Genomic DNA, 24,636 nt, shown 5'->3' with positions numbered 1-24,636 from the left:
AGGGGAGTCCCCAGCCGCAGGACAGCTGGGAACTGAGGTCCGCGGAGGGCACCCAGCACAGAGGTGAGGAGAAGGCGCCTCCCTGTCTGCCGACAGCAGCTGGGGCTCTCTCCGCTTCCCTCCCCACAGAAATCCAGTTGGAACCAGCACATGCTGGGATGCGGCCTGCCTGGCAGAAACAGATGGCCTCCGACTGCCGCTGATCTGGCGGCGGGGACCACATAGCTCCTGCTTTACTCATGGGCCAGGGAGACTGGGGATGGCCCGGGTGAGGGGCAGTCGCCTCACATTCACCCCCTCAGCTGAAGTGACTCACTTGGCTCTTAGCAGAAGTTTCTGTTCAGGTTCTCTGGGCTGGAGAATCTCTCATGTTCACGCTCCTGAGAACCAAACACGGCCAGCAACAGGAATGTGTGTAAATCTCCACGTCGTCAGTCAAAACATTTGAAAGAGATAATTAATTCCCACTCTCCCCCTTCCTCCTCCTTCACCTGCCACAGAAGGGAGTTTGCTGGAATTAGACTGTAAGTAAGTTGCTACATGCAGTGGCCCCTCAGGGCAGCCCTGAGGAGGGTGGCCAGGAGGGTGTCAGACGACCGCCCACCATCTCCCCAAAGGTGTATTGGCAATCTCGAGGGATGGAGATGGAAGACACCATGTGAGGAGCGAGGTGATGTACCTTCTGGGCCAGGATTGCCATAGACGTCAGACCCGTGGCACGTCATTTAAACCCCAGTGGCCTTCTGCTTCTCTCTTCTCTCTCACTGGATGATGGGACTGGATTGGAAACAGCAGATAGATTAGCCCTCACGCTGGTTCTCATCGATTGGAATTGCTGTCTGGAACAGTGTGGGGGTGACTGGGAAGCCAGCCTCAGCTAAGTGGGAGAGAGCAATTAGCTATTCTTGTTTGCCAAGCATGCGGACGGGCGGGTAGTGGTTCATATGTCAGGTCCTTTCTGACCGTTGGTTGTCTCCACCTCTGTTGTTTTATGAAGCTGGGTATCCTACAGGGGTCATCTAACATTTTCTAGCCTTGATAGTTGCGCAGGGCTTTATTACTGGTGATAAGGATCATATGCACAATCTGACGTTTATTGAGAATTTGAGACTCTGTAGTTTAATCCTCCTCCTGCATGGAGAAACGAAGTCTCCTAATGAATAAATGACTCATCCAGAGTCCTTCAGCCAATAAGAGACCGAGCTAGAAAACAGACTTATCTGTCTGCCTTCAGAACCGAGTCCTCAACCACCGTTCTGTTCTACTTCCCAGTTGGACGGTACCTCAGTGCAGATTGTAATTAAACATCAGTGTGTGCAGCATTGCCTGTAAGTACACAGAGATCAGAAAGGTCCTTGAAAGATGTGTTAACTGATATCTGCACAGCTCGTTTGAGCTTACAAAGTACTTTCCAGATACTACGAGCATATACTGATTGATGGGGACCTGTGGGACATGGGGCAGAATGCTTTACCTGGATTATCTCATTTCAACCTTTAAAGGCATCGCTCCATTTTTCAGATGAGGTAACAGTTGCCCAGAGTGTTAGGCAGCTTACCTGGGGTCACGAGCTGGGATCCTAGCCAAGGCCCACCTCCTCTGCATCTCTGGCGGCATCTTTTATACTGGTGGGTCCTCAGTGGCCCACACAGAAGAATTAGAGGCTTTTTCAATATAAAAGGCGGGGGGTGATCAGGATCCCTGTCACTTACGTCTGTTCTGTTCTCTGGAACTTGGGGACTCTTGACCCCTTAGCACTGCAGGAAAGGGAGAGACCGGGGCATGCCTCCTGTGCACCTTCCTCTGGCGGGGACGAGAGAGCTGCTCTGGTCTAGGAGTGCCCCACAGGCATGCTAAGTGGCGGGTCACCGTGTGACTGACATCAGGCAGGAGATGATTCTTCACTGTCATGAGAACTGAGGATGGCAAACCACCTGATGGATGGCTGCACTGAAGGTGAGGGGTTAAAGAGAAGTGACATGGTACACAGGTAACCTGGAACAGACCTTGAGAAAAGTAAAGCCCTTGGTGGCTCTGATGAAGTTAATTTCAGTAACTGGATTTTTTTTTTTTTTTTTTTTTTAACTAGCTTAGAGACTTAAAGGAAGATCAGGGACACCCAGTGGCTCAGTTGGTTGACCGACACACTCTTGATTTCGGCTCAGGTCACGATCGCATGGTTTGTAAGTCAGAGCCCCACGTTGGGCTCTATGCTGACAGCAAGGAGCCTGTTGGGATTCTCTCTTCCTCTCTGCCTTTCCCCTGCTTGCACCCGTGGCACTCTCTCTCTCTCTCTTTCTCTCAGACTAAATAAATAAACTTAAAAAAGAGATAATAACTGTACATACTTCAATATACATGTAGACTTTTAAACTGTGCAAAAATTGAGATCTTCACAGGAGTAGAATATCCCTTAATGCTTCAACAGTTTCTCCTTTGACTTTTTTCCTTGGGGAAGTTTCCATCTTTCCAGTCAACGCAATTCATTTGGTACTCTTGCTTTCCTTTTGTGAAAATGATTAATTCAGGGGATTTGGTCAAAGCCGACTTGAAAATACCACCCTCAGTTGGCAAATATCAGGGAATCTGGAGGTTGCCTTTCTGAGGCTGAAGTAATTTGCTGGGGAAGTTTGCTAGCTTGCCTCTTCCTGCACCCCGCGGTGGTAAGTCTCATCCTCTCCCAGCCACCCCCCTTCCCAGTCTGTTTCTGGCACCCATGCACACATCTGTGCACACACACACTTGCACACATTTTTTGACTGTGTGCTTATAGGTAAAAAAGGCCAGCATCAGCCAAGCAGGGCCACGGGCCTGTCTGGCTTAAATCTACACTGGGAGATCTGGGGTAATAAGTGAGTGACAACAGGTGCACATTTCGTTACACCCTCTGAACCCAGCCCATAGTTCTTTCTTTGATTCTTTTCACCCAACACCCTTGCCTGAGTTGTGTCCAATAAATTTTATAGCTGCATGATCTTGTTTCAGAGCTGAGGGGAGGTTTTTTTCCTCTCCACTTGACTAAGGGGCGCCCGAGTCAAAACCCTGACTTCCTGTCCCCTCCTCACTCCTTAAGAAGTAGTAAGGAATAACCCCAGGCCAGGAGCTGCTGGGTCCAGTATCTTCAGCTTTGCACATGAAGAGCTAATTTTCTGGGCCCATTTTAGAAAAGCTGAGAATTAACTTGCAGAGAATTAGCTATAATTGGGGAGAGAATAATTACTCGGCTTTTTCTGCCCTGTGATAACTGGAGCCCCAGGCAGATCTTTCATAGCAGCGTCCACGCCCACGTCTATTTAAAACAAAGTCTTGTGCCAGGGGCCTTAAAAGCCCAATCTCCTTGTTTTCAGGGCTACATTTTTGTGCAAACCACCCTTAACGTTGGTGTCAAAAGGGGATTTGTTTCATGTCTTTTTGGTGCAAAGTCCTAGGGCAGTGAGACATTTTAGATCTAATTTGAAGAGGTGAATGGCTTTTGCAGGTGTCACATATGTTCACAGGCCTTGCATGCAAACTTAAGGTTGAGCCAGACCAGGGTTCCTTCAGGAACAGGCAGTGGTCTGAGAAGGGAATTGTTTCTGAGAAGGTCCTGTGTCTTCTAGACAGTTCTAGAAACTTGCCTGGCTGCCTCTGTTCTCCAGTGTCTGGACTTTAAAAAAAAAAGAAAAAAGAAAAAAATTTCTAGTTCACAATAAACATGTAGAGGAGACGATAGACTTATTTAATTATTGGAGAGGACCTGAATACAGTTTGTCAGATACTTTAGTCCCTTCAGAGTACAACAAAATATCATACTTCCCCATGATTTAAATACCCACTCTCCACCGATGACCTCACAGTGTAAATGTTTGTCCCGCACTGCTCTCCTGAGCTCCGGACTGAGGAGCAAGTTTATCATCAGACATCTCTACCTGCTGGGTCATAGGCATTTCACCTCAAGTGACTTCCCCTGAAATAGATGTGCTTTTCTTCCTGTATTTCCTGTCATGGTGAAGGAACTGTCATCTGTTACTCAAACCAAAAGCCCTGATAGAGTATACCTTCTGTATCTAGTACTGTTGTCTAAATGCTGGGCAAAAATTATCATATTGACTCTAAAATCTCTCTGGGATCTATTACCCTCTGAATGGGGCTCCTCAGCTCCAGCCATCCTCCCTGCTTTTCCCCCAACCTCTACCCCACCTCACCTTACCACTCCTCACTCCCCCACCCCTGCCCAACTGGTACTGGAGTTGATAACACTTTAAGTGTGGATCTGATAACACTTACCTATTGGAAGCCCTTCAGTAGTGTCCCATGCCTATAGGATATGTCTTAACTCCCTAGCACAGCATATGAAGTCCATCATAATCCAACTTCTCCCTGATGCTCCCATCTCCTATTCCATCTCTCTCCTCATAGGTTGGATGCAAAGAATAATCCCTTTATTCTCTCTCAAACTGATTCTCTTTCAGGTCTTTGTATTTTTGCATGTGCTGTTTCCACTGCTATTAATGCCCTTTCCTTAGCTGGTCTACCCAGTCAACTTCTTTATATTTGTATTATTAGGTTATAGTATTACTGGTACTTTAAGTGAGATAGCTTCCTTCTTTCTTACACGGCAGTCCAGAGAGCAGTACTCTCTGTGAAATCCTCTAGGAACACCGGTGGCTTCTATGTTGAACCATCCTTGTCTGCATGATCCAGGGTGGCTTTCAGCCACAGCCTCTTCCCAGGGATGACAAAGAAACATACTTTTTCCCTTTAAGAGCCCATTTTAGAAACTATACCATCTCTACTTCGCAGTCCTTCATGCCTCCTGGCTCTCTACCCCTCTAGAATCAGTGGCAGTAATGGCTGTGATTGTGGTAGTAGTAATCGATCTCTAGTAGAAATTGTAATAGTAATAGAAAGAGTAGTAGTAGGAGTAGAATAGTACCATAATTTCTCATTCATAGTTTCAGAAGAAACTGAAAGATTAAACGACCTGGCCAAGGTCACATAGGTAGTAAATAAAGAGCAGGCCAAGGTCACACAGGTAGTAAATAAAGAGCAAAGCCAACATTTGAACCCAGAAGTCTAAGTCCAACATTAAGCTGTGGTTGCTTTCAGTCCCATCACACCGAGTGACCATTGTTTCTTTACATGATTATGTCTCCCACTAGATTCTGAGCTCTTTGAGAAAAAGGACTTTTCCAGTTCACCTTTGTATTTGCAGAGCTTAGCACAAGGCTGAAAGCATCCAGTCATTTCTCAGTAAATATTTTAGACCTCTAAGTCAGGGCTTCTGAACCTTGGCACTCTTGACACTTTGGACCAGATAATTCTTTGTTCCGGGGCTGTTCTGTCATGCACTGTAGGATGTTTAGCGCTATCCTTGGCATTTATGCACCAGATGCCAATAGCATGCCCCTCTACACCCAGCCTCCCCAAGGAAGACCAAAAATATCTCCAGACATCAACAGCTGTTTCCTGGGAGGCAGAATCCCTCTGGTTAAGCAGCATGGCCTTAAATGAAATGTTGGCCAGGAAGCCACAAGTAGCACTCACATCCAGAAAGGACATCTTCAGGATTGGTAAGGCTGCTGGGTCTCTATAGAACAATGATGTGTTTTCCAGGCCTGTGTGTGTCCGGAGCACCAAGAGTAGGCCTGCTGCACTCACAGGCTGTCATGGCGGCAGCTACGATGACCTTCTTGAGTGTGCTCAGCCTTCTTGGGAAATACCAGAGAGGGTCCCTCTGGAAGCAGATCTCGCTGGGCCATGCAGACCTGCTGTCTGGCATGGCACCACCAGGCAAAAATCTCAGCGCCTTAATCAAAACTACACTTCTGAAAATCTCCTAGTAAAACCAGGGCCGTGTTCTATTCCCTGATTTCTCTGGTCTTTTTCCAGATGTGTCACCGACACACGGAGCCCAGCAAGAACTCTGCGGGGAGCCCAAGTCTCTTATTCTTCGCCAGCTCTATTGTTAGGATTTCTCTGCCGCCTGAGCCAGTATAGGTTGTGCCGCCCATGTGCTGGGCAGCGCCTGGCTGTCACTTTTCACCTTTCCCTTTCTCAGGCCCATAGCATGTTGCAAGGATAAAACGTTATAGATTATCTCACTGATGGGGTTCACCCTGCCCCGCTTGCCATGCCTTTATTGATAACAAGCGTTGGGAATTCAAGATCTATCATTTATTAACTGTATCACTTTGGGCACCAAACTTAGTTTCTTTGACCCTTTACTTGCCTGCCAAACAGAGTAACCTCCTTGTTCAGGATACCCCTCCCTCCCCCCACAGTTACAAGGGCAGAATAAGACCATCTGTGCAGAAGGTTTAGACTCCCTAGTATGATTGACTCCTAGTGTACATTTTGCACCCAAGGAGCCTGCAACATCCGCCTTCGTGGGCGCTGGGTTATAGGTTCAGTTAACACAGGCTCTGTGTCCTGCTGTGTCTCCAGTTCCCAGGACCTATCCAGTAGTCAGTAAACAGGTGGGGAATGACTGAAGAAAAGTGAGAAGATCAGCCCTGTGGTCCATTGCTCTGGTGGGGACAGGACGGGGAGGGAGGGTCATTGTTTGATTTATGGTTTCTAAATATAGTTGTGACACACATCCCAAACAGTCACATTTGTAGGAGATTGGTGTTAATGGAGGTCACAGACTTACGGGCCTGTAGAGGCCATACACACATAGGAAAGTAGGAGACCAGGCATTGTGGGGAGGGTCCTGGGAAACTGGGGAGGGTACATGCGGCCTGAAGACATTTACATGCATGTGTTTTGAAGTCTCTGCATCAGCCAGCAAACTACGTCTTTGGGCCAGGTTAGGCCTTTAGTCAGCACGTTGCACCTGCTGATTGACAGGTACCTAGGACAAACGCTGGACAGGTACTGGCAGATAAAAATGAGGAGCCTGGACTCCCCTAGCAGAGATGGACAGGAAACGAATCACAGGAACAGCCCAGATATATTCAGATCTCACCCAAGCACTATTCTACATCCTTTACAAATGGCGACTTGGGTTTAATCCTCACAGAAGCCCAGTGAGGCGGGGGGCGGGGGGTTATTTTATGGATGAGGACAGTTGAGTTGCTTGCCCAGGATTATGAAGCCAGTAGCTGGCTAATAGTAAAGTGTAATGTGCTATTTCCAGTGATGAGAGAGAGCACAGAAGCCCCGTTCTAGGTCTCACCCCCTCCACTCTTGTCGTCTTCCTGTCCCTCCTCCACACAGCAGCCTGAGTGATGTTAGCACCTAACTGAGGTCATGACACTCTGCAGCTCACCAGTTGGCACAGTAACGCCCCCACTCTGCGGAGGCCCCATGCCCTCTGGTTGCCGCCTCCCATTGCATCCCAGTCTGTGACACAGTGGCTGGCACAAAGTAGATGCACAGTAAAGAAAGATCTGTTGACCGAGTGAAGCGGCATGTGGGCAGAGACCAACCTCACCGGGTAGAATCAGGCTGGGACTTATCCAACGTGACGTAGTAGCAAATGGCATATTCAAGATTTGAACCGATCACCACGGTCCCTTGGTTGAAAGGCATCGTTGCCTCCCCACTGCTCTCAGTGCCTGACAGGACTCTAGACCTTGATGTCTGGCCCCTGTAGCCCCTCTGGCCTCAGCTCCCACACTCTCTCCCTGTGGTGTGACCGCACACCAGCCCCATCCCTCAGTCAGGCCACTTCCTTTCCAATCCATGCCCTCTGTCAGGTTCTCTTCCTATAGCCCTTGGGATCCTTAAAGTTTCAGCTTAAATACGCCTCTCCCAAGAACCGTTCCCCAAGTGCCTGGCCTAGATGGAGGCCCCCTCAAGTGCCCTTCATCGCATGTGTCACAATTGCTATTATCTGTAGTTCCTTGTATGATTTACTGTCTTAACTTCTGGCTCTTCTGCCTGTGCTCCAAGAATGGTAGCCTGTGTGTCCTCCACATTTCTGTGGGCCCAGGATCTCCTCCTGGGTCTGTTCCGTGGCACGTGCTAAATAAACCTTTGTCAAGGGAATGAGTAAGTTAGTGGATAAATGAAGAATGAGTGAGTGAATGAAGAGCCCCCAAATCTGTTCTATTCTACCTGCCTTCTCAGGGGAGCCTCACCATGTTAAGATTTTCTGGCCCCAGGCGAGTGCTTGTTCCTTGTGGATGTCTGCCTTTATCTGCCAGCAGAGAAGTTCAACAATGGGGACGAGGGAGCCTTGCATTTGTCTTGTCACAGCACGGGAAAGGGAAGAGCTTCAGCTTTTACTCTTACAACTCGGACTAAAATTAGCCCACAGTGGGGGAGGGTGGTGATCTTTGTTTACCACAGCCTGAGGCTGCAGTGCTTGGAGGAAGGTCAAGAGAAACTGGACAGGAGGTGAGTGTTTACAAGTTCTGTCCAGACTGTCCCATAATACCACACACAGGCCCTCGTTTCCCTGACCCCTTACTTAGTTAGAGCCGAGGAGTCTGCTTGAGGAACTTCAGATATTGGTTTCTTTCTTTGAGGACGGATCCAGAACCCAGGGCATCATCCTTCACGTCCATGCTCAGTGTCTCACCAGGTTGTTAGGTTGCCGCCTCCTTAGCTGCTTCTCTTCCTCCTCATGACCTTCGGGGGGATGGGGCGGGAGGCATGGGGGCCAGAGTTCTTTTGTTTCCCAAGGAGCTCTGTGGTCTGACTGGGGTTACATGTGAAGATTTCTGCCATGACCACCAGACTGGATGTCCCCTGGATTGGTGGTTGGGGGCCAGTTCCATACAGAGATTCAACCAGAACAGAAAAGGTGGGGGCAGAGATAAACCCACCTGTGGCCTAATAACAGTGATAACACCACCTCACTTACCTCCAGTGGAGCTCTGTCTGCAGGCCAGGCAGTCACTAAGCAGACAGTTTGCACCCTTCTAGACTGGCCATTCTCAGCCAGAAATAGCTTACCAGTTCATCTTTGGGTCTTCTGTCCCTTATTATTATTTTTTTTACTTAAAAAAAGTTTCTTATGTCTTTATTTTAAGGGACAGAGAGAGTGAGTGGGGGAGGGTCAGAGAGAGAGGGAGACACAGAATCCGAAGCAGGCTCCAGGCTCTGAGCTGTCAGCACAGAGCCCGACATGGGGCTCGAACCCACGGACTGTGAGATCATGACCTGAACCAAAGCCGGATACTTAACTGACTGAGCCACCCAAGCGCCCCTTCTGTACCTTATTAAAGCGTAGGGGAGGCTCACAAACCCTTGTGTGTGTTTTTTTGTTTGTTTGTGTTTGTTTCTTTGTTTTTTGCTAATAAAGGTATCTGAGACCTAGAACTTCATTGGTGTCTAATCCCACCAACACAACTTCTTGTGTATAAACATCTCACTATATACGCACATATAGGGAATTATAACACGTTAATGCAACTGGTATTTGCTAGGGAGCATCTGGAAGAAGAATCACAGTTGCTGATATTAATGGATAATTTGGGCTGTGTAATTTTGCATCAGTTACTCTGTGTAATTTATTTTCCTCTTACCAGGACTATTGGGAGGCAAAAATCAGATAAGTCCAAAGTGCCCAACAGGTTGCTAGGCTCAGAGCTGACACGGCACCATTTGTTTCTTTGGTCAGCATATTTGTCCCCTGGTTGGGACCCTCCTTCTCCCTCCCTCCCTCTTTACTGGACAACCTTGATTTATCCTTTAGGTCTCCACTTTAGAATCCTTCCCTGACCCTTGGAGTAAATTCAACCCCTCTTCCATGATTTCCATGGTACCCTGCATTTTTCCCACTTAAGACCACTATGAGTATTTCTGTAATTGTATGTCAAATACTGGCCTCTCCTGCTTCATTCTGAGTTTAGGAGAGTGGATTCTGTATCTCTCTTAATTCCTTCTGTGACTGGCTTTCAGGCTGTGAATAGGCATTCAGGTTGACTTTCACTAAGGTCAGCATAAGAGATCTCTATGTTACTAAGTCCTTCGTTATTTGGTTTTTCTTTTTATTGGCAAAAATTCCAAAGGCAGACAACTATAAACAGAAAGGAATTTCATGGACCTATGACATGTAGTAGCTGAGGACATATTTGCCCCGCATCTTACTTCCTAAGTGATGAGTTAGGTGACTACTTTGATACGTGTTAACACTGATGTTATAAACGTGAGGCTCGCCCTGGAGAATACGTCCATGTACACATAAACCTATGTCAGTGATTGCTCTTATGGACTGGTTTGAGGGTAGATTTTTAACTTAAAACATTCCAGTTTGTAGTTTTTACATAAATTCCATTGAAGACATGAACATTTCAGACCCTTTCTCAATCTAGCCTGGTATTGGGCTCTGGGGAACTGACTGACTCTTTGAGGGGGAATCTGAGCCAATTGATAAGCTGACAGGAGATTTTTGTAATGCTGTAAAATTTACCTATTCCACATAGTCTCTCTCTCTACTGGTCAGGGAAAGATCTTGGAATTTCAGAAGAGATTATTTAACGTGGAGATTTTCTATTAGACTTGACACACAGATTTCAGAAGTACCTGTGTATGTATGTGTGTATGAGTGTTTAAACGTGGTAAGTTATGATGAAGAAATATGAGTGCTGCTAATAAAAGGTGTTGTTTATTGAGGGCCTGTGTGGGTCACTTGCTGTGCCAGGTTTTCTTTTTACAGTATATCTTTTCCTCACAACAGGGTTTTAGGTTCTGTGTCCTTACGTCTACCTTAGATGGGAGAAAATGGAGAAGTTCGGAGAGTTGCCCAGACCTAATCACATACCAAGTGGCAAAGCTGGGATTTACAGCCAGGCCTGCCCATTTCCAAAGCCTTTGCCTTTTCCATAATACTACACAGCACCCTAAAACATTCTGTTTATGTGAGAGATAAGTACCAGTTGGGAACTTATTCATTTATTTCATTGGACAACCCAGAATGCTTTGCAACTTCTGTAGAAATAGCTAGCCCTAAGGTTTAGGCATTTCATAGATTTTTAAAAAATGGCTGATGTCAGTGTTTCTCTGCTTCTGGTTTGGAAAGCTTTTTCAGAGTCCAGTCTCTGTTGTGATAACATCTTTAAACCCTTACTAAAAGTGCCAAGTCTGTCCCATTTAGCTGTCTTCCACTAGTCAGTCAAATCCCTATTGGTCCCGTATGGATCCATTACAGTGGATGAGAAGCCAAAGGTTTTACATGTGTTTGGCAGCTCTCAATTGCCTGAATTATAACTTTTCAATATTAGGATTTCTGTCAAAAAATAAATTTGGCCCGACTGAGTCCAGCTGAGGGGGGTGCACATAATTGGGAAATGAACTTATTTTAATTCCGGGATAATAAATATCTCTCGATTCACATTTAGAGGCTTACACAGTGTGTCACTTACATGACTCAAGCCAACTTTCAAGTTTTTTAGTTTTGATCTCTCAGCACCTACCTTTGTTCACATTGAACAAGGACATTGCCTGTTCCCAGGCATGATGCAAATATTCATACTTCTGTGTCTTTGTTTATGAGGTTTCTAGCATTTACTGTCTTATGAATTTTTAATACCCACCTCATAATCAACTTCTTCCTCAAATTGTTTCCAGCACCTGACAGCCCACTACATACTGTCTTTCTTTTCTTCTCACTCCTTGGTTACTTACATCATGGTAATTGATGGGCTCATTTTCTCTCCAGTGGACTGAGGACCAGGACTCATGTTTTATCTCCGTGCTGCTGACACCTTGCACAGAATTTGCACTTCATAGGCACTCAATATATTTTATTAAATTGAATTTTAAAAGGAAACTTGTGTGCTTTTATTTAAATAAGGCCATAAATTTGGCACAAGTGTCTTCATGAATTTGAAATTCTCAGAAATGCTGTTCCTCAGCATTGTTCTTTTGTTGCAATCAAAGAGGTTGGCTTTACAGCCAGTGAAATGAATCACAGAATCTTCAAACAAGAATCGTAACAATAATAATGGTAAAAACATTAGAAATCGTCTCCATAATGGAGTCTCTTTCTCTTCAGTCCACACAGTTCCCCAGTCACCTTAAACTGGTGGGGGCTCTTCTTCCTCAAAGATCCCTTTTTAAAATTTTTTTATTTTTTATATGTTATTTCTTTTTGAGAGAGAAAGGGGGGGGGGGCACTGGGGGGGGGCAGAGGATTAGAGAGCCAGGGCTCAAACCCACAGACCGTGAGATTATGACCTGAGCTGAAGTTGGACACTTAACCAACTGAGCCACCCAGGAGTCCCTCAAAGATCCCTTTAAAGAAGACCATCATCTCATACCAATGCATTATGTCTTTTGGCTCTGTAAGTTAGGCCACTTTCCCTCAGTTAATCTGAACCCTCCCTTTCTGAAATTTATGCTCATTGCTTTCCTAGAAATGAAAAACAGCTGCTTTCAACTGAAAACATTTCCCTTCCTAAAGATGGTTATTCCCTCATTCCATATCCTTCTCTTCCCCTTGCCATAGTTCTCCTTTTCTCTGACATTCTTCCTCTTCTCTCCATTTCCTAACTATTGGAATACTATTCTCTTAACTTATGGGTCTTTTAACCAAAAAAAAAAAAAAAAAAAAAAAACCAAAAACCCCCCCAAAACCCTCAGGCTAGGTATGATTAGTAAGTGATCATTGATTTCAGGTGTACTTGGAAACTTGTCTCACACCATTAAAAATAGTCCACNCTCATTCCATATCCTTCTCTTCCCCTTGCCATAGTTCTCCTTTTCTCTGACATTCTTCCTCTTCTCTCCATTTCCTAACTATTGGAATACTATTCTAAAAAAAAAAAAAAAAAATAACCAAAAAAAAAAAAAAAAAAAAAAACCCAAAACCCCCCCCAAAACCCTCAGGCTAGGTATGATTAGTAAGTGATCATTGATTTCAGGTGTACTTGGAAACTTGTCTCACACCATTAAAAATAGTCCACCCAGCCAGATTGGTGGGTGTCTGAAATACTGTGACCCCTGAGTGATATATGATGGTATCTTTTTAAGCCTGCCATCAACCATCCCCATCTCCATTTCTCCAGTTGCTTAATTTATAAGACATGATTTATTTGTCATACCCTGCTGTGCAAGGTTCAGAAGAAACAGAAATGATGCACAAGGGAAATAGAGTAAATTTAGGCCTTTTTTTTTTTTCTTTCCAGATCTGGTTTATAAATAAGCCTTTCTCAATTAGAAAAACACATGCTAATTCTACAGGAGATTAAAAAAAGATCGTGGTACACTCTAAGTGCACTTGTACCTTTTTGTATGCTTTCTCAATTAAGGAACCCCACAGGCTCCTTCGTGTTGGTTATTAAGAAGGATAGCAAACGGGCAACTTCCTTTCCTTATTTAGTTCAGCAAGGATACTGGTTTACACTTAAGCAGAGACCTCTGGTCCCTTTTGTTTGTTGGTTGCTTTGTTTTCAATATGAGCTCATTGAAAATCTCCACATCACAGACCGACTTGCCCTGGTAGAACTCCACTTCAACACTCAAAGCAGACGTCCTCTGTAAGAATGAGATAGTAGATTTGTATGTAGCAGTAGATGAAAGAAGACCTCAAAGATGGGTATCGAGTCAGCCAACATTTATGAAGCATCTTCTATGTGGCAGCCTTACTTGGAAGCCAGAGATGCGGGATGAACCATCCTTGTGGTTGACGTTCCAGGGTGGAAGAGAGAAGGACTGGTGAGACAGAGGTTACACTGCCGTAGATGCTACCATAGGGAGCCCTGCAAGCACAGTTGTCCACACCCTTGGGCCAAATCCCCAAAGGAACTGCCATCTAAAGATGGTGACGATTTACCAGGGTAAGTAAGGTGGTGTTTCAGGCAGAAGGAACTGCATAGGCACAGAAGTGGGGGCAGCGTGGGGAATGGTGCATGACCCCTCCAGGAAGCCACAGGTTCGTTTCAGCCAGAGATCAGGCAGATCAGGGATTCCCACATACTCCTTACCCTGGGTTCCCTAGAATGCACATCTTAGGTTTTCATTTCTCTCTGGTGTCTCATCGAAGTTTCTAGAACTTGCACAGAGTTAGTTTCTCTAGCCTTCTGTGCTCCCCTAGACCATTGTATGTGCCTGTGTGAAGACCCTTCTTAAATCATTTTTTTGCATTTCCCCTTGTATGTCTGCCTTTTCCTACCATCGTCTGCACTGCTCAAGGGAGGAGATCTAGTCCTTACCTCTGTCTGTCTGCATTGTCTGGTTCAGTGCTGGCAAAAATATGTTTGGGGAATAATGAGTCACTCCATGAATGGATGAAGTGTTCTGAGTGGCTTTGCTCCCAGTTTTGCAGAGGGGGACCCAGTGTAGGACCTGTTTTGGGGTGCACACTCAAGACGTGAACCAAGGATTGGTTTTCAACTCAGTTTTATGTTGAGTTGAGCAAGGCTGTGCTAGGTGGCTTATGTCATTAAGTTCATTTAGGTCAGAAAATGCTTATCAAGATAGAGCTGAAAACCCATCTTATTTGTCTGTAGTGTTCTTAGCACTGTGTCAAGGCAAGTTTTCATTTGAATATTTCTCTTTCATTGATATTTTCTTCCTCAGCGATAGCTATGGGATGACGATGATGCTCATGTTGGTGAAAACAAGAAGAAAAATTACTACTTTGTGTTGGGCATGTCCTGTGTACCAGGGGCTGTGCTACATGCTTTATGTAGATTAACTCAGTTTACTGAATTCATGAGGGAAATTACTATTTATCTAGTACCATGTCTCTCTTTAACAGATGGAGAAAATGAAGTACAGAGAGGATCTCTCACTCACTAATGAATGATGGTATCACCATGTCTGACCCAGAACCTGTAGTTCGTCCATGCTTAGTAATTTCTTCTATCAGCAGTGAAATCAGAAGACTGGAAGAATCCTTAGGAGGGCAGCTAGTCCATCTCCTATCTGAAGGCAAGATCATGCTTGAATTGAAGGCCTTGGTATATACACTGCAGGAAATGACTTCTCTGCAACTTTTGTTCACCTGGTGAACTCCTACTCGTATGTCAGGACCCACAATTCAAACTTCTTCTCCTAAGGGAAGCTTTCCCATAGGCCCAAAAGGAGTTGCTCTCTTCCTCTGGTGTGCCTTTGTTGTTGTTGTTTATTTATTTATTTTGACAGAGAGAGAGGGAGTAGAGGAGCGGGAGAGAGGGAGAGAGAGAATCTCTCCTTGACAGCATGGAGCCCAATGTGGGGCTCGATCTCATTTAACTGTGAGGTCATGTCCTGAGCCGAAATTGAGAGTCAGATGCTTAACCGACTGAGCCCCCCAGGCGTCCCTGTTGTTCCACTTAAACACCTGGTATCTCACCTGTGACGGTCCCCTATCTTGCCAGGGGTATGTGCCTGGAGGCAGTGTGCATAGTAGTTAAGGACATGAGCTCTGAAGCTAACTGTTAACCCATGTTAATGGGCGATCATGAGTGCTCTTCTCCTGAGAGACTGAATCCCTGGAGGCCAGAGAGATATTTACTATGAGTCTCTTAGATGGTTAATTAAGTCACAAAACTGCCATATTCTTGACACTAATAGCAAGCCTGACTATATCTTCCTGAAGTGCAGATATACCATTTCTGCCAGTTTTTGGATCTTGATCCTTGAAGGACATTGAGAGAAGAGATTGGTTGGTTGGTTGTTGTTTTGAATAGACTTTATTTTTTTCACCTGTTTATTTAGTTATTTATTTATTCGCATCCAAGCTAGTTCCATACAGGGCGATAATGATTTCAAGAGTAGGTTCCAGTGATTCATCTCCTATGTATAACATCCAGTGCTCATCCCAGCAAATGTCTTCCTTAATGCCCTTTACCCATTTAGCCCATCCTCCCACCCACAGCCCCTCCAGCAACCCTCAGTTGTTTTCTGTATTTAAGAGTCTCTTATATTTTGTCCCCCTCTCTGTTTTTATTTTATTTTTGCTTCCCTTCCTTTGTGTTCATCTGTTTTGTATCTTAATTTCCACGAGTGACGTCATATGATATTTGTCTTTCTCTGACTAATTTCGCTTAGCATAATACACTCTAGTTTCATCTACATTGTCATAAATGGCCAGATTTCATACTTTTTGATTGCCAAGTAATATTCTTGTGTGTGTGTGTGTGTGTGTGTGTGTGTGAGATTTTTATCCATTCATTCGTCAGTGGACATTTGGGCTCTCTCCATAATTTGGCTATTGTCAGTAATTCTGCTGTAAACATTGGGGTACATGTGCCCCTTCCAAACAGCATACCTGCATCCCTAATAGTGCTGTTGCTGGATCGTGGGGTAGTTTTATTTTTAACCTTTTGAGGCACCTCCATACTATTTTCCAGAGTGGCTGTACCAGTTTGCATCCCCACCAGCAGTGCAGAAGAGATCCTCTTTCTCTGCGTCCTCGCCAACATCTGTTGTTGCCTGGGTTGTTAATGTCAGCCATTCTGACAAGTGTGACATGAATAGATTTCAGTTTTTTAGAGCAATTGTAGGTTCACAGCAAAATTGAGTGGAGGGTACAGAGATTTCCCATCTACCCCCTGCCCTCACACATACATTGCCTCCCCCATTATCAACTCCCCCCACAGGAGTAGTGCAATTATTACAGTTGAACCTACGTTGACACATTATAATCACTCAAAGTCCATGGTTTATGTTACTGTTCACCCTTTGTATTGGTCACTCTATGAGTTTGTACAAGTATATGACATGTACCCACCATTATAGTGTCATATAGTTTCATTGCTATAAATCCTCTGCACTCTGCCTAATTCACCCCTGTAGAATCTAGTTTTAAGGCTGTTTTTCTCTTTGTTTCTTTTCCTTTCTCACTTCATTATCTAGTGCCTTCCCTTTCCTTCCTTTTCTTAGAGACAAGGTATCTTGAAAGTTTTGAAAACCTCATGTCTATTCCCTCTCCCCACTGACAGTAGCCTGGCATCTGCCTCTTGTGCTCCATGCCGGCTAACCATCCATCTGATTGGCCTATTCTTTCTTTAGCCATTTTAATGCCTTTGATTGGCGCACTGGGGACGCAAGAGTCCTGGAAGCCATCATGTCTTTTCATGATAATTTTGCAATTTCTGCTCTTCTCATGGGGGTTGATGTCACAGCTTGAACTCTTGAAAGCGATGGTCATTTTTGCATCTTGAGGGAGCATCCCGTCATTGTCCCTGTGTCCTGGCCTATGGAATGCATCTCTTGAACATGTTAAGTTTTACCAAAACATCTTCACAGGCAACCTAAGGCAGCTACCTATTTGCCCCCTAGATCTCCGTGTTTCATCATCTGTTTTTATTCTCATATTTTTCCTTTATTAAAGAAGAGAGGTAACAGACAAGGTAGAACAGAGAAATCAGATACCTCAAATTTATTACACCCTTGTTCATGTTCTAATTGATTTGTAAATATCTTTTCTTGAATGGGCCTGAATATTTACCAAGTGTAGACTTTTAATTGATCAGACCAGGATTTGAACTTCTGCCTTGCCCCTAGTGGTATGACCTCGGATGAGTTACCCAACCTTTCTGAGCCTCAGTGTCCTTCTCTGTTGAATGGGGGATACCATTAGCATCCGTCTCTTTTTGTTGTGGGAACAATCGCAATACCCAGCATTAAGAGTACCAGGCACAGTGCTTCGCCTGTTACAGAGACTCATGACCTGCCCCTAGTTTCCTTCCTTTCCTCCCCCCACCTCTCATGTGCCTCTGTTCGTTATCATTCTCATTCTTTAGGAGTTAAATCCAAATCCGTGAGTCGAAGGGCTTCCTCAAGATCTTGGAACGTTTTGGCAGGGACTTTAGGGTCTTTTGTTTTCTGACTCTTAGATCTCTTTTTTCATGGGGGCATGGGAAAACTCCCTGAGCTCGATTATTTATTCAGTTCTTTCATGCTCCCCAGATTGTCACAGCCATGTTCCAGCCATGTTATCGGCAAGTCTCCCTGAAAAGGCAGTGTAATGTTGCCCTGCGTTGCATCATTGCATATATTATTTCGGTCTGTCATGGACCTGTCTGCAAGTCTTGATGAAGTACAGAGCCAATAGCAACAAGCCTGAAATCTGACAGGTCCTTCACAGAAGCAGCGCCAATCGGTACAGTGGTATTTCTTTAGAAATAAGGCCTTCTTGGTGTCTTTGTTGCTGCAACTAGCAATCTAGCCCCAGTCCTCTCTCCCCCTGAGCTACGTCTTCAGTGCTGGCGATTCAGTCTGTTGTATGGCTTAGAAAAGCAGAGCCATCACAGGCCTGTGATGTACTGAAGGCTGCAGCCAGGAATAGCTGGGTAATTTACCCCCACTCTCGGGCTCTAATTACTCTGTTATTCGCTAGCTTGTTCGATTGACACTCTCCAGGTTCTGCCTTCCCCAAGCAGAGAACAAAAGGCTTCCCTTGAAAGTGGGGGCCTGGCCCTGTCAATACAGTGAACTGCATATAAATAATGCAGCAGCGCAGGCTTCAGTTTTATAAAATCTTGTTGAGAAATGCATGATAATGATCAGGCCCCTGGAACCCAGCAGGCGGTGTGCTTTTGATGTGTGCCTTGCTCTGTGTAAAAGCAGGAAAGTCAAAAGTTCTTGTGCTTGCGAAGGCTGTGGTCTCAGGAGAAGTGACACTTTCTCTCTGTCTGTGTCCCTCATAGGTGGGGGCTTCTCCCTGCCTAGAAAAGCCCTGATATATACACATACAGTGGACCCACGGTAAATAGTTTCTGAATTACTGTGTTTTATGATGATGATGATGGCGGTGGTGACGGTGGTGGTGTCAGTGACTACTATTCACCATCAAAGACGGACTTTACTTATATTCTGCCATTTTCATCCTCCGAGGCCTAGAGTGGCCTATTATTTCTGAGAATGCCCTCCCAGCTAGCCTGAGGTCTCTTCTCTCGTCTGCTTAGATTCCCTCCCCATAAACGAATCTTCAGGGTATAAACCTGGCAGCCAGAGCTCCGGGACTCTAGTTGGGGAAAGGATCTTGAGGGCGGACTCGCAGAAGCGTCTCCTTCCTTTATCTCTCTGTTCTTGTCAACATGCTCCTGCTTGTACCTGTACCTTACTCTTTCTTAAGTGAATCTCCGTCATCTTTCATGGTGCAGGAGACGGAGTACCCTGATTGCTCATGGTGAGGGCTCATGGGGCTCTCATTACTTCCTACGCAGCTTTCGGCCACCTTGCTCTTTATAGCCTCACTTTTATTCCCACTTTCGGAAGCCCCTGGTGCCACCGCTTCCTGGACTTTTCTGGGTCTCTGCAGGGAAATCACTGTGCCTCTGGGTTGTTCACCCTCCTGCTTAGGTTTTATCTTTCTGGGTCTCTCAAGGGCCTTACTGCTCCTCCATCTGTGTTTCCTGCCTTTCAGGTCTCTGTTAGTGTCCTCTCGTGTGTTATCTTTGTCACTGCACATTTTTGCCTTTTTGAAACATTCTTATACTGCCGTTTTATTGGAATTGTTAAAGGGAGCAGAGATCAATGTGTGTAGTCACTCTGGTATCTTTAACTGGAAGGGTCTTTTTGTTTTTGGTTTTTTCAAGAAAGAAAAGAAGATGTGTTAGCGATTTGGCGTCTGGGGAAGTAGACAACGGGAGGGAGGTGTGTGAGGTAGGCGAAATGCATTTTCATAAGGTGGGTGGTTTGTTCAAGGAACGCAGTGTTTTGCTGCTGCTTTTGGTCACTCCAGGGATCAAAAATCTAGCTTTTTCTCTTCTAGAGTGTGCACAGAGAGCCCTTGCTGAAGGTCTGGGCCATATAATAGAAACAATTAAAAAGTGATTAGGGACCTGAAAGCTTCCTCTTGTAACTGACATCCTAGGGTTCTCATACATTACCTCAGTCAACACGGATTGAGCTCTGAAAATTTGCCAGAGAGGCACTGTGCCTCGTGCTGGGGAATGGATGATGTATAAGGTACATATGGTCCCTGCTGTGGGAGGTCATGGCCGGATCTGAGGCACTGAAATTCCGGAAAGGCTAGACGGAGCATCAGGAAATGAAACAAAATAACATTCTTTTATCATAAGGAGGTAGATGCTTTAGTACCTCCTGACCTTCCTCACTCATACATGCTCTTGTCTAAAATAGTATAAAATAGGGGCGCCTAGGTGGCTCAGTTGGTTAAGTGGCTGGCTTTGGCTTAGTTTATGAGTTGGAGCCCTGCATTGGGCTCTGTGCTGACAGCTCAGAGCCTGGAGCCGGCTTTGGAATTTGTGTCTCCCTCTCTTTCTGCCTGTCCCCCGCTTGCTCTCTTTCTGTCTCTCTCTCTTAAAAATGAATAAAATGTTAAAAAGTAGTATAAAATACCACAGGCCCAGAGTTCTGGACTCCTCCACCCTGTCAGACCTTTTGATCACCATGGCCCCCGAGACTGCCGAGTTTTAGGCAAACCTGTGTAAAAAACAAAGGCGACCTCAGGTGATCACACCCAATTACTCTGTCATGAATCCTTGATTTCATGTGCAGCTTTGCATTGCTTGTTAGTTCTGAGCTACCACAAAAAAAAAAAAAAAAAGAAATGTAACTTCAGCCAAGTTCAGGCTGCCATTCAATTACAATTTCTTTTTTAACCCACAAGTCTTCTTGGTGAATTGACCCTTTTATCGTTATATAATGGGCCTCTTTTTCTGGTAATATTTCTTGTTCTGAGGTTTACTTTTGGATATTTATGTATCCCCTTGAACTTGCTGATTATGAGTGTATGCATGGCATATCTTTTTCTTTCCTTCCACTCTTGAACCTATCTTGCGTGTTTATATTTAAAATAAGTTTCTTACAGACAGCAGAGAGTGGGATTGTATTTGTTATTTTTATCTAGCCCGAAATTTTTTGCCTTTTCAATGCAGTTTTTAGGCTAGGTTTCAATCTACCATCTTGCTATTTGCCTTTTATTTGCTCCATGCATTCTATGTCATTTCCCCCTCTTCCTACCTTCTTCTAGATTATTGAAATATTTTTAGTATTCCCTTTTCTCTCCCAAATTGATATGTTACAATTTTATCTGTTTTTACTGATTCCTCTAGGATTTATAATACGCATCTTTAACTTATCACAGTTCACCTTAAAATAATTTTATATCCCATCATATGTAATATCTTTCATATCTCCTTATCATTGTGCTATTATTGTCATGTTTTGTTTGTACATATGTTATATATAAGCCCCATAGTACATTGATTTTTTTTCCTATTTTATATTTTTAAGATGAAGACAAAGTCTATTATCTTTTAAAGAAATTTAAAACTGAAAAGCTGACCTTTGCATCTACCCACAAATTTCCTTATTCTGATACTTTTCATTACCTGCAATCAACATTCATTTATCAATTAACATTTCCATTTAATGTCATCTTCCTTCTCCCTAAAGAATTGCCTTTAACGTTTTTTGCAGTGCAGGTTTCTTGGAAATGAATTCTCTGTTTTTGTTTGTTTGAAAAAGCCTGTATTTCATAACTTGTGTAAAGATCTCTTTTTTTTAAGTTTATTTATTTATTTTGAAAGCACATGCCTGATGGGTTGGTGGGGCAGTGAGGGGCCGGGGGCAAGATAATCTAAAGCAGTCTCCGCGCTGATGGGGGCTCGAACCCATAAACTGTGAGATCATGACCTGAGCCAAGATCAAGAGTCAAATGCTTAACTGACTTAGCTACCCAGGCACCCCTGAGGATCTTTTTTTCGGAATATGGAATTCTAATTTGAGGTTTTTTTTACTTTTTAAAAATATTCAATGCTCTAAAGATGTCATTCCATTTTCTTCTGAGTTGCATTATTTCTGGTAAAATATCTGCTGTCTTTTTTGGACTATTCCTCTGTTACCACTCTAACCACTTTTACAATCATCATTTAAAAAAAATAATTTGATTATATAATATGTCTTGATGTGATTTTCTTTGTGTTTATCTTGCTTTGGTTTCTTTCAGTTGAGTGTGGCTCTGTGGGTTGATAGCTTTTATCAAATAGAGGAAAATTTGGCCTTTGTTCAAATATTTTTTTATTGCATACTGATACTGTCAATTTTCTGTTACTTGGTGTCTGGGTTTTGTTGTCTTTTTTTTTTTTTTTTTTTTTTTTTTTTTTTTTTTTTTTTTTTTTTTTTTTTTTTTTTTTTTTTTTTTTTTTTTTTTTTTTTTTTTNTTTTTTTTTTTTTTTTTTTTTTTTTTTTTTTTTTTTTTTTTTTTTTTTTTTTTTTTTTTTTTTTTTTTTTTTTTTTTTTTTTTTTTTTTTAAGGACTGTTGTTACTTTTTCTGGTAGGCTGTTAGTGTACTTTTGGCTTAGTTTTATCTTTCGGAATATTCTTTCTAAACTTTGTTAGTGCAGGTTCACTGTAACCTTTACCCAGGAGGGCTCACTTACACTTCTAAGGCATTCTTTGGAGGTTTCCACTGAATGTCCTAAGGGGTCAGTGAGGATGGTGCGCTCTAATTTTCGTAACTCAGATGATTCCCATTCTCCTGGTGAGCCCTGAGACCTGTTCAGCTCACAGATTTCCATTCGCTCTCACCAGATCGCCTGGCGCATCTGTGTGCTTATCTGCATCTCCCTAAAGCTTTCCCGGGACTTGTGTGCAGATTTCCAGGACGCTCTTCCTGCATGGCTGCCTCCTCTTTGGAAATCTGGGCCAGCACAGCTTACAGCCACCTCGCATTCCTTGAATTCTGATCTCAGTCTCCTCAGTTTCATGAACCTGACTTGTTTTCCTTGGCATCCTTCCTTCTGCTTTGTGGTCGGGCATGGGCTTCCTGGCAGAAAGCCCGAGCAATCCTGGGCTCACCTCATTTGTTTCCTTCTCTTAGGGATAGTTCTGTGCTGCCTGTTGTTCAAGGTCTAAGAGCAGTTGTGTCATGAGCCCCCCTCCCACCCACCTCCCCCTCCATTTTTCTAGTTTCTTGAGGCGGGAGGTAAAAACCTAGTCTCTGTGACTCCATCTTGGTTAGAAGCAGAAGCTTCTATTGATGTTACTTCAGTAAGCATTTCTATCTTGATGTGGCCCTTAACTTCATCAAATATTTTTCATTCTTCTGTATGAGTTGATCCTTTTCTCTCCTTTCATTAAAAAAATGGCAAAATACATTCATAGATCTTCTTTCATTAAAATGTGTTGGAGTATTACTCATGATGTCTTTTTTTCTCATTTTTATGTAAAATTTGGTCTTGTCTTACTTAGAAATGTTATGTTCCCGTTCCTAATCTGAGAGTGGCCTCTGAGTTTTGTTTCTCATGCTGTCTGTTTGGCGTTGTAATATAGTTGTCCTAGCTTCATCAGTAACTTGGGGAGCATTTCCTCTTGTAAACGCTGCAGTAATTTGGAGTACTTTGTTCCTTGAACGTTTGTTAAACTTTCTAGAGTGGCCATTTGGGCCAAAGTTTTATTTGAAGGATGATTTTTAACTATTGGCTCATTTTTAAATAGTAGTTTGTTAAGGTTTCATATGTTTTCTTGAGTCCGTTTTAGTAAATTCTGTTTTTCTAGTAAATTTTCCATTCCCCCTAAATTTTCAACTTTATTTGAAATAATAAATTGTTACTTTTATGTTATTTACCTAATCTCTGTTTTTCTATTAATGTGTGCTTTATCTGTAAGTATGTCCCTCATTTTCATTCATGATATTTGTTATTTTTTTCCTACTCTTCTTTCTCCTTCCTGACTTTTACCAGAGGGTTTGTTTGTTTGTTTGTTTGTTTGTATTGCCTTTTAGTAGAGCCATATTTTGGCTCTCTTGATTGTCTGAATTTTGTCTTATTATTTTATATCTTTTATATTCTTTTTTCTATTTATTTTGATTTTTTTCAATTTAATCTATGTTTTTTGTAATTTCTTTAAGTTGGCTGCTTAGGTTATTAATTTTGAGACATTCTTCATTTCATTTTTTTAAATGTTTATTTATTTTTGAGAGAGAGAGCCAAGTGGGAAAGGGGCAGAGAGAGAGGGAGAATATCTGAAGCAGGCTCTTCACTGCGAGAGCCCTGTGTGGGGCTGGAACTCACAAACTGTGAGATCATGACCTGAAACGAAGGATGCTTAACTGACTAAGCCACCAGGGAGCCCCATCAAGGGCCTTTTTTCTTTTCTTTTTTTTAATGTAGGAACCCTTGTTTTATAGATTTCACATTATGTTGTTTAGTTCATCTCATAAAACTTAATGAATAGTAATATTCTTTGATTGAGCATTTGTCGTTACAGAATGTTTCTCTTAATCTTGCTTCGTATTTTTAATCTTTTATTCTTTGTCTGATATTTATATTGTCATATTAAAAACTTGTATCTGTTACTTCTTTGTTGACCTTTTCATAAAAACCCCTTTTATCATATTTTAAAAAACTGTATTGTAAACCAGATATTACTCAATTTTAACCCCAGTGTGGATATTACTATCTTTTAACCAGTTGTGGAATTCAGCCCTTTCACGTTTGTTGACATTAACTATAATCAATTTTATTTTTTCTATGGTATTTTTATTTTCTGCTTATATTCCATTACCCTCTTTTGCTTTCCTTTTTGATTGATTTAGTTTGATTTCACTGACTTCTTAACTTTCTCTTTATTCTTTTTTAATTCCTTGTTATTTTGAGAGTTCTACTAAGCTTTATGATTCTGTTAGAAATTGCCTTCTCATCCTGTACATTCTTAAACTTATGTTCTGCCCAAACATACATATATACACACATGCATACTTTTCCTGTGTACCCCTTCTTCTGTTCTGACTTTGAGATTTTGCTAACAGTATTTTCACTTCTGGGCCATTAGTAGATTTTTCCTTCTAATACAGCAGGAAGG

The 24,636-nt window shown here is 43.2% G+C and overlaps 1 protein-coding gene across 8 annotated transcripts in view; it reads left to right on the top strand.

Annotated features, from left to right (window-relative positions):
• FGGY (FGGY carbohydrate kinase domain containing) overlaps window positions 1–24,636 on the top strand; it is a 426,891-nt gene that overhangs the window by 127,630 nt on the left and 274,625 nt on the right. The window contains exons 1-2 of one of the 8 annotated variants that reach the window (XM_039238839.1): window positions 18,971–18,994; window positions 19,404–19,461. The exons of 6 other annotated variants lie outside the window; for them this stretch is intronic. Coding sequence is in view for 1 of the 2 variants with exons in the window: in XM_039238836.1 (XP_039094767.1) it covers window positions 18,960–18,994 (35 nt within the window). In the remaining variant the exon portion in view is untranslated. Of the gene's footprint in view, window positions 1–18,934; window positions 18,995–19,403; window positions 19,462–24,636 lie in introns of those variants that run through there. One more of the 8 variants, XM_039238836.1, reaches the window with a different exon arrangement.

Source organism: Hyaena hyaena, unplaced genomic scaffold (genome assembly GCF_003009895.1).
Source record: "Hyaena hyaena isolate Hyena2069 unplaced genomic scaffold, ASM300989v1 scaffold_5, whole genome shotgun sequence".
In the NCBI taxonomy this organism is placed as follows: domain Eukaryota; kingdom Metazoa; phylum Chordata; class Mammalia; order Carnivora; family Hyaenidae; genus Hyaena; species Hyaena hyaena.
Note: the sequence above shows the minus strand (reverse complement) of the source record. Positions and strands in the feature narration are given on the sequence as shown.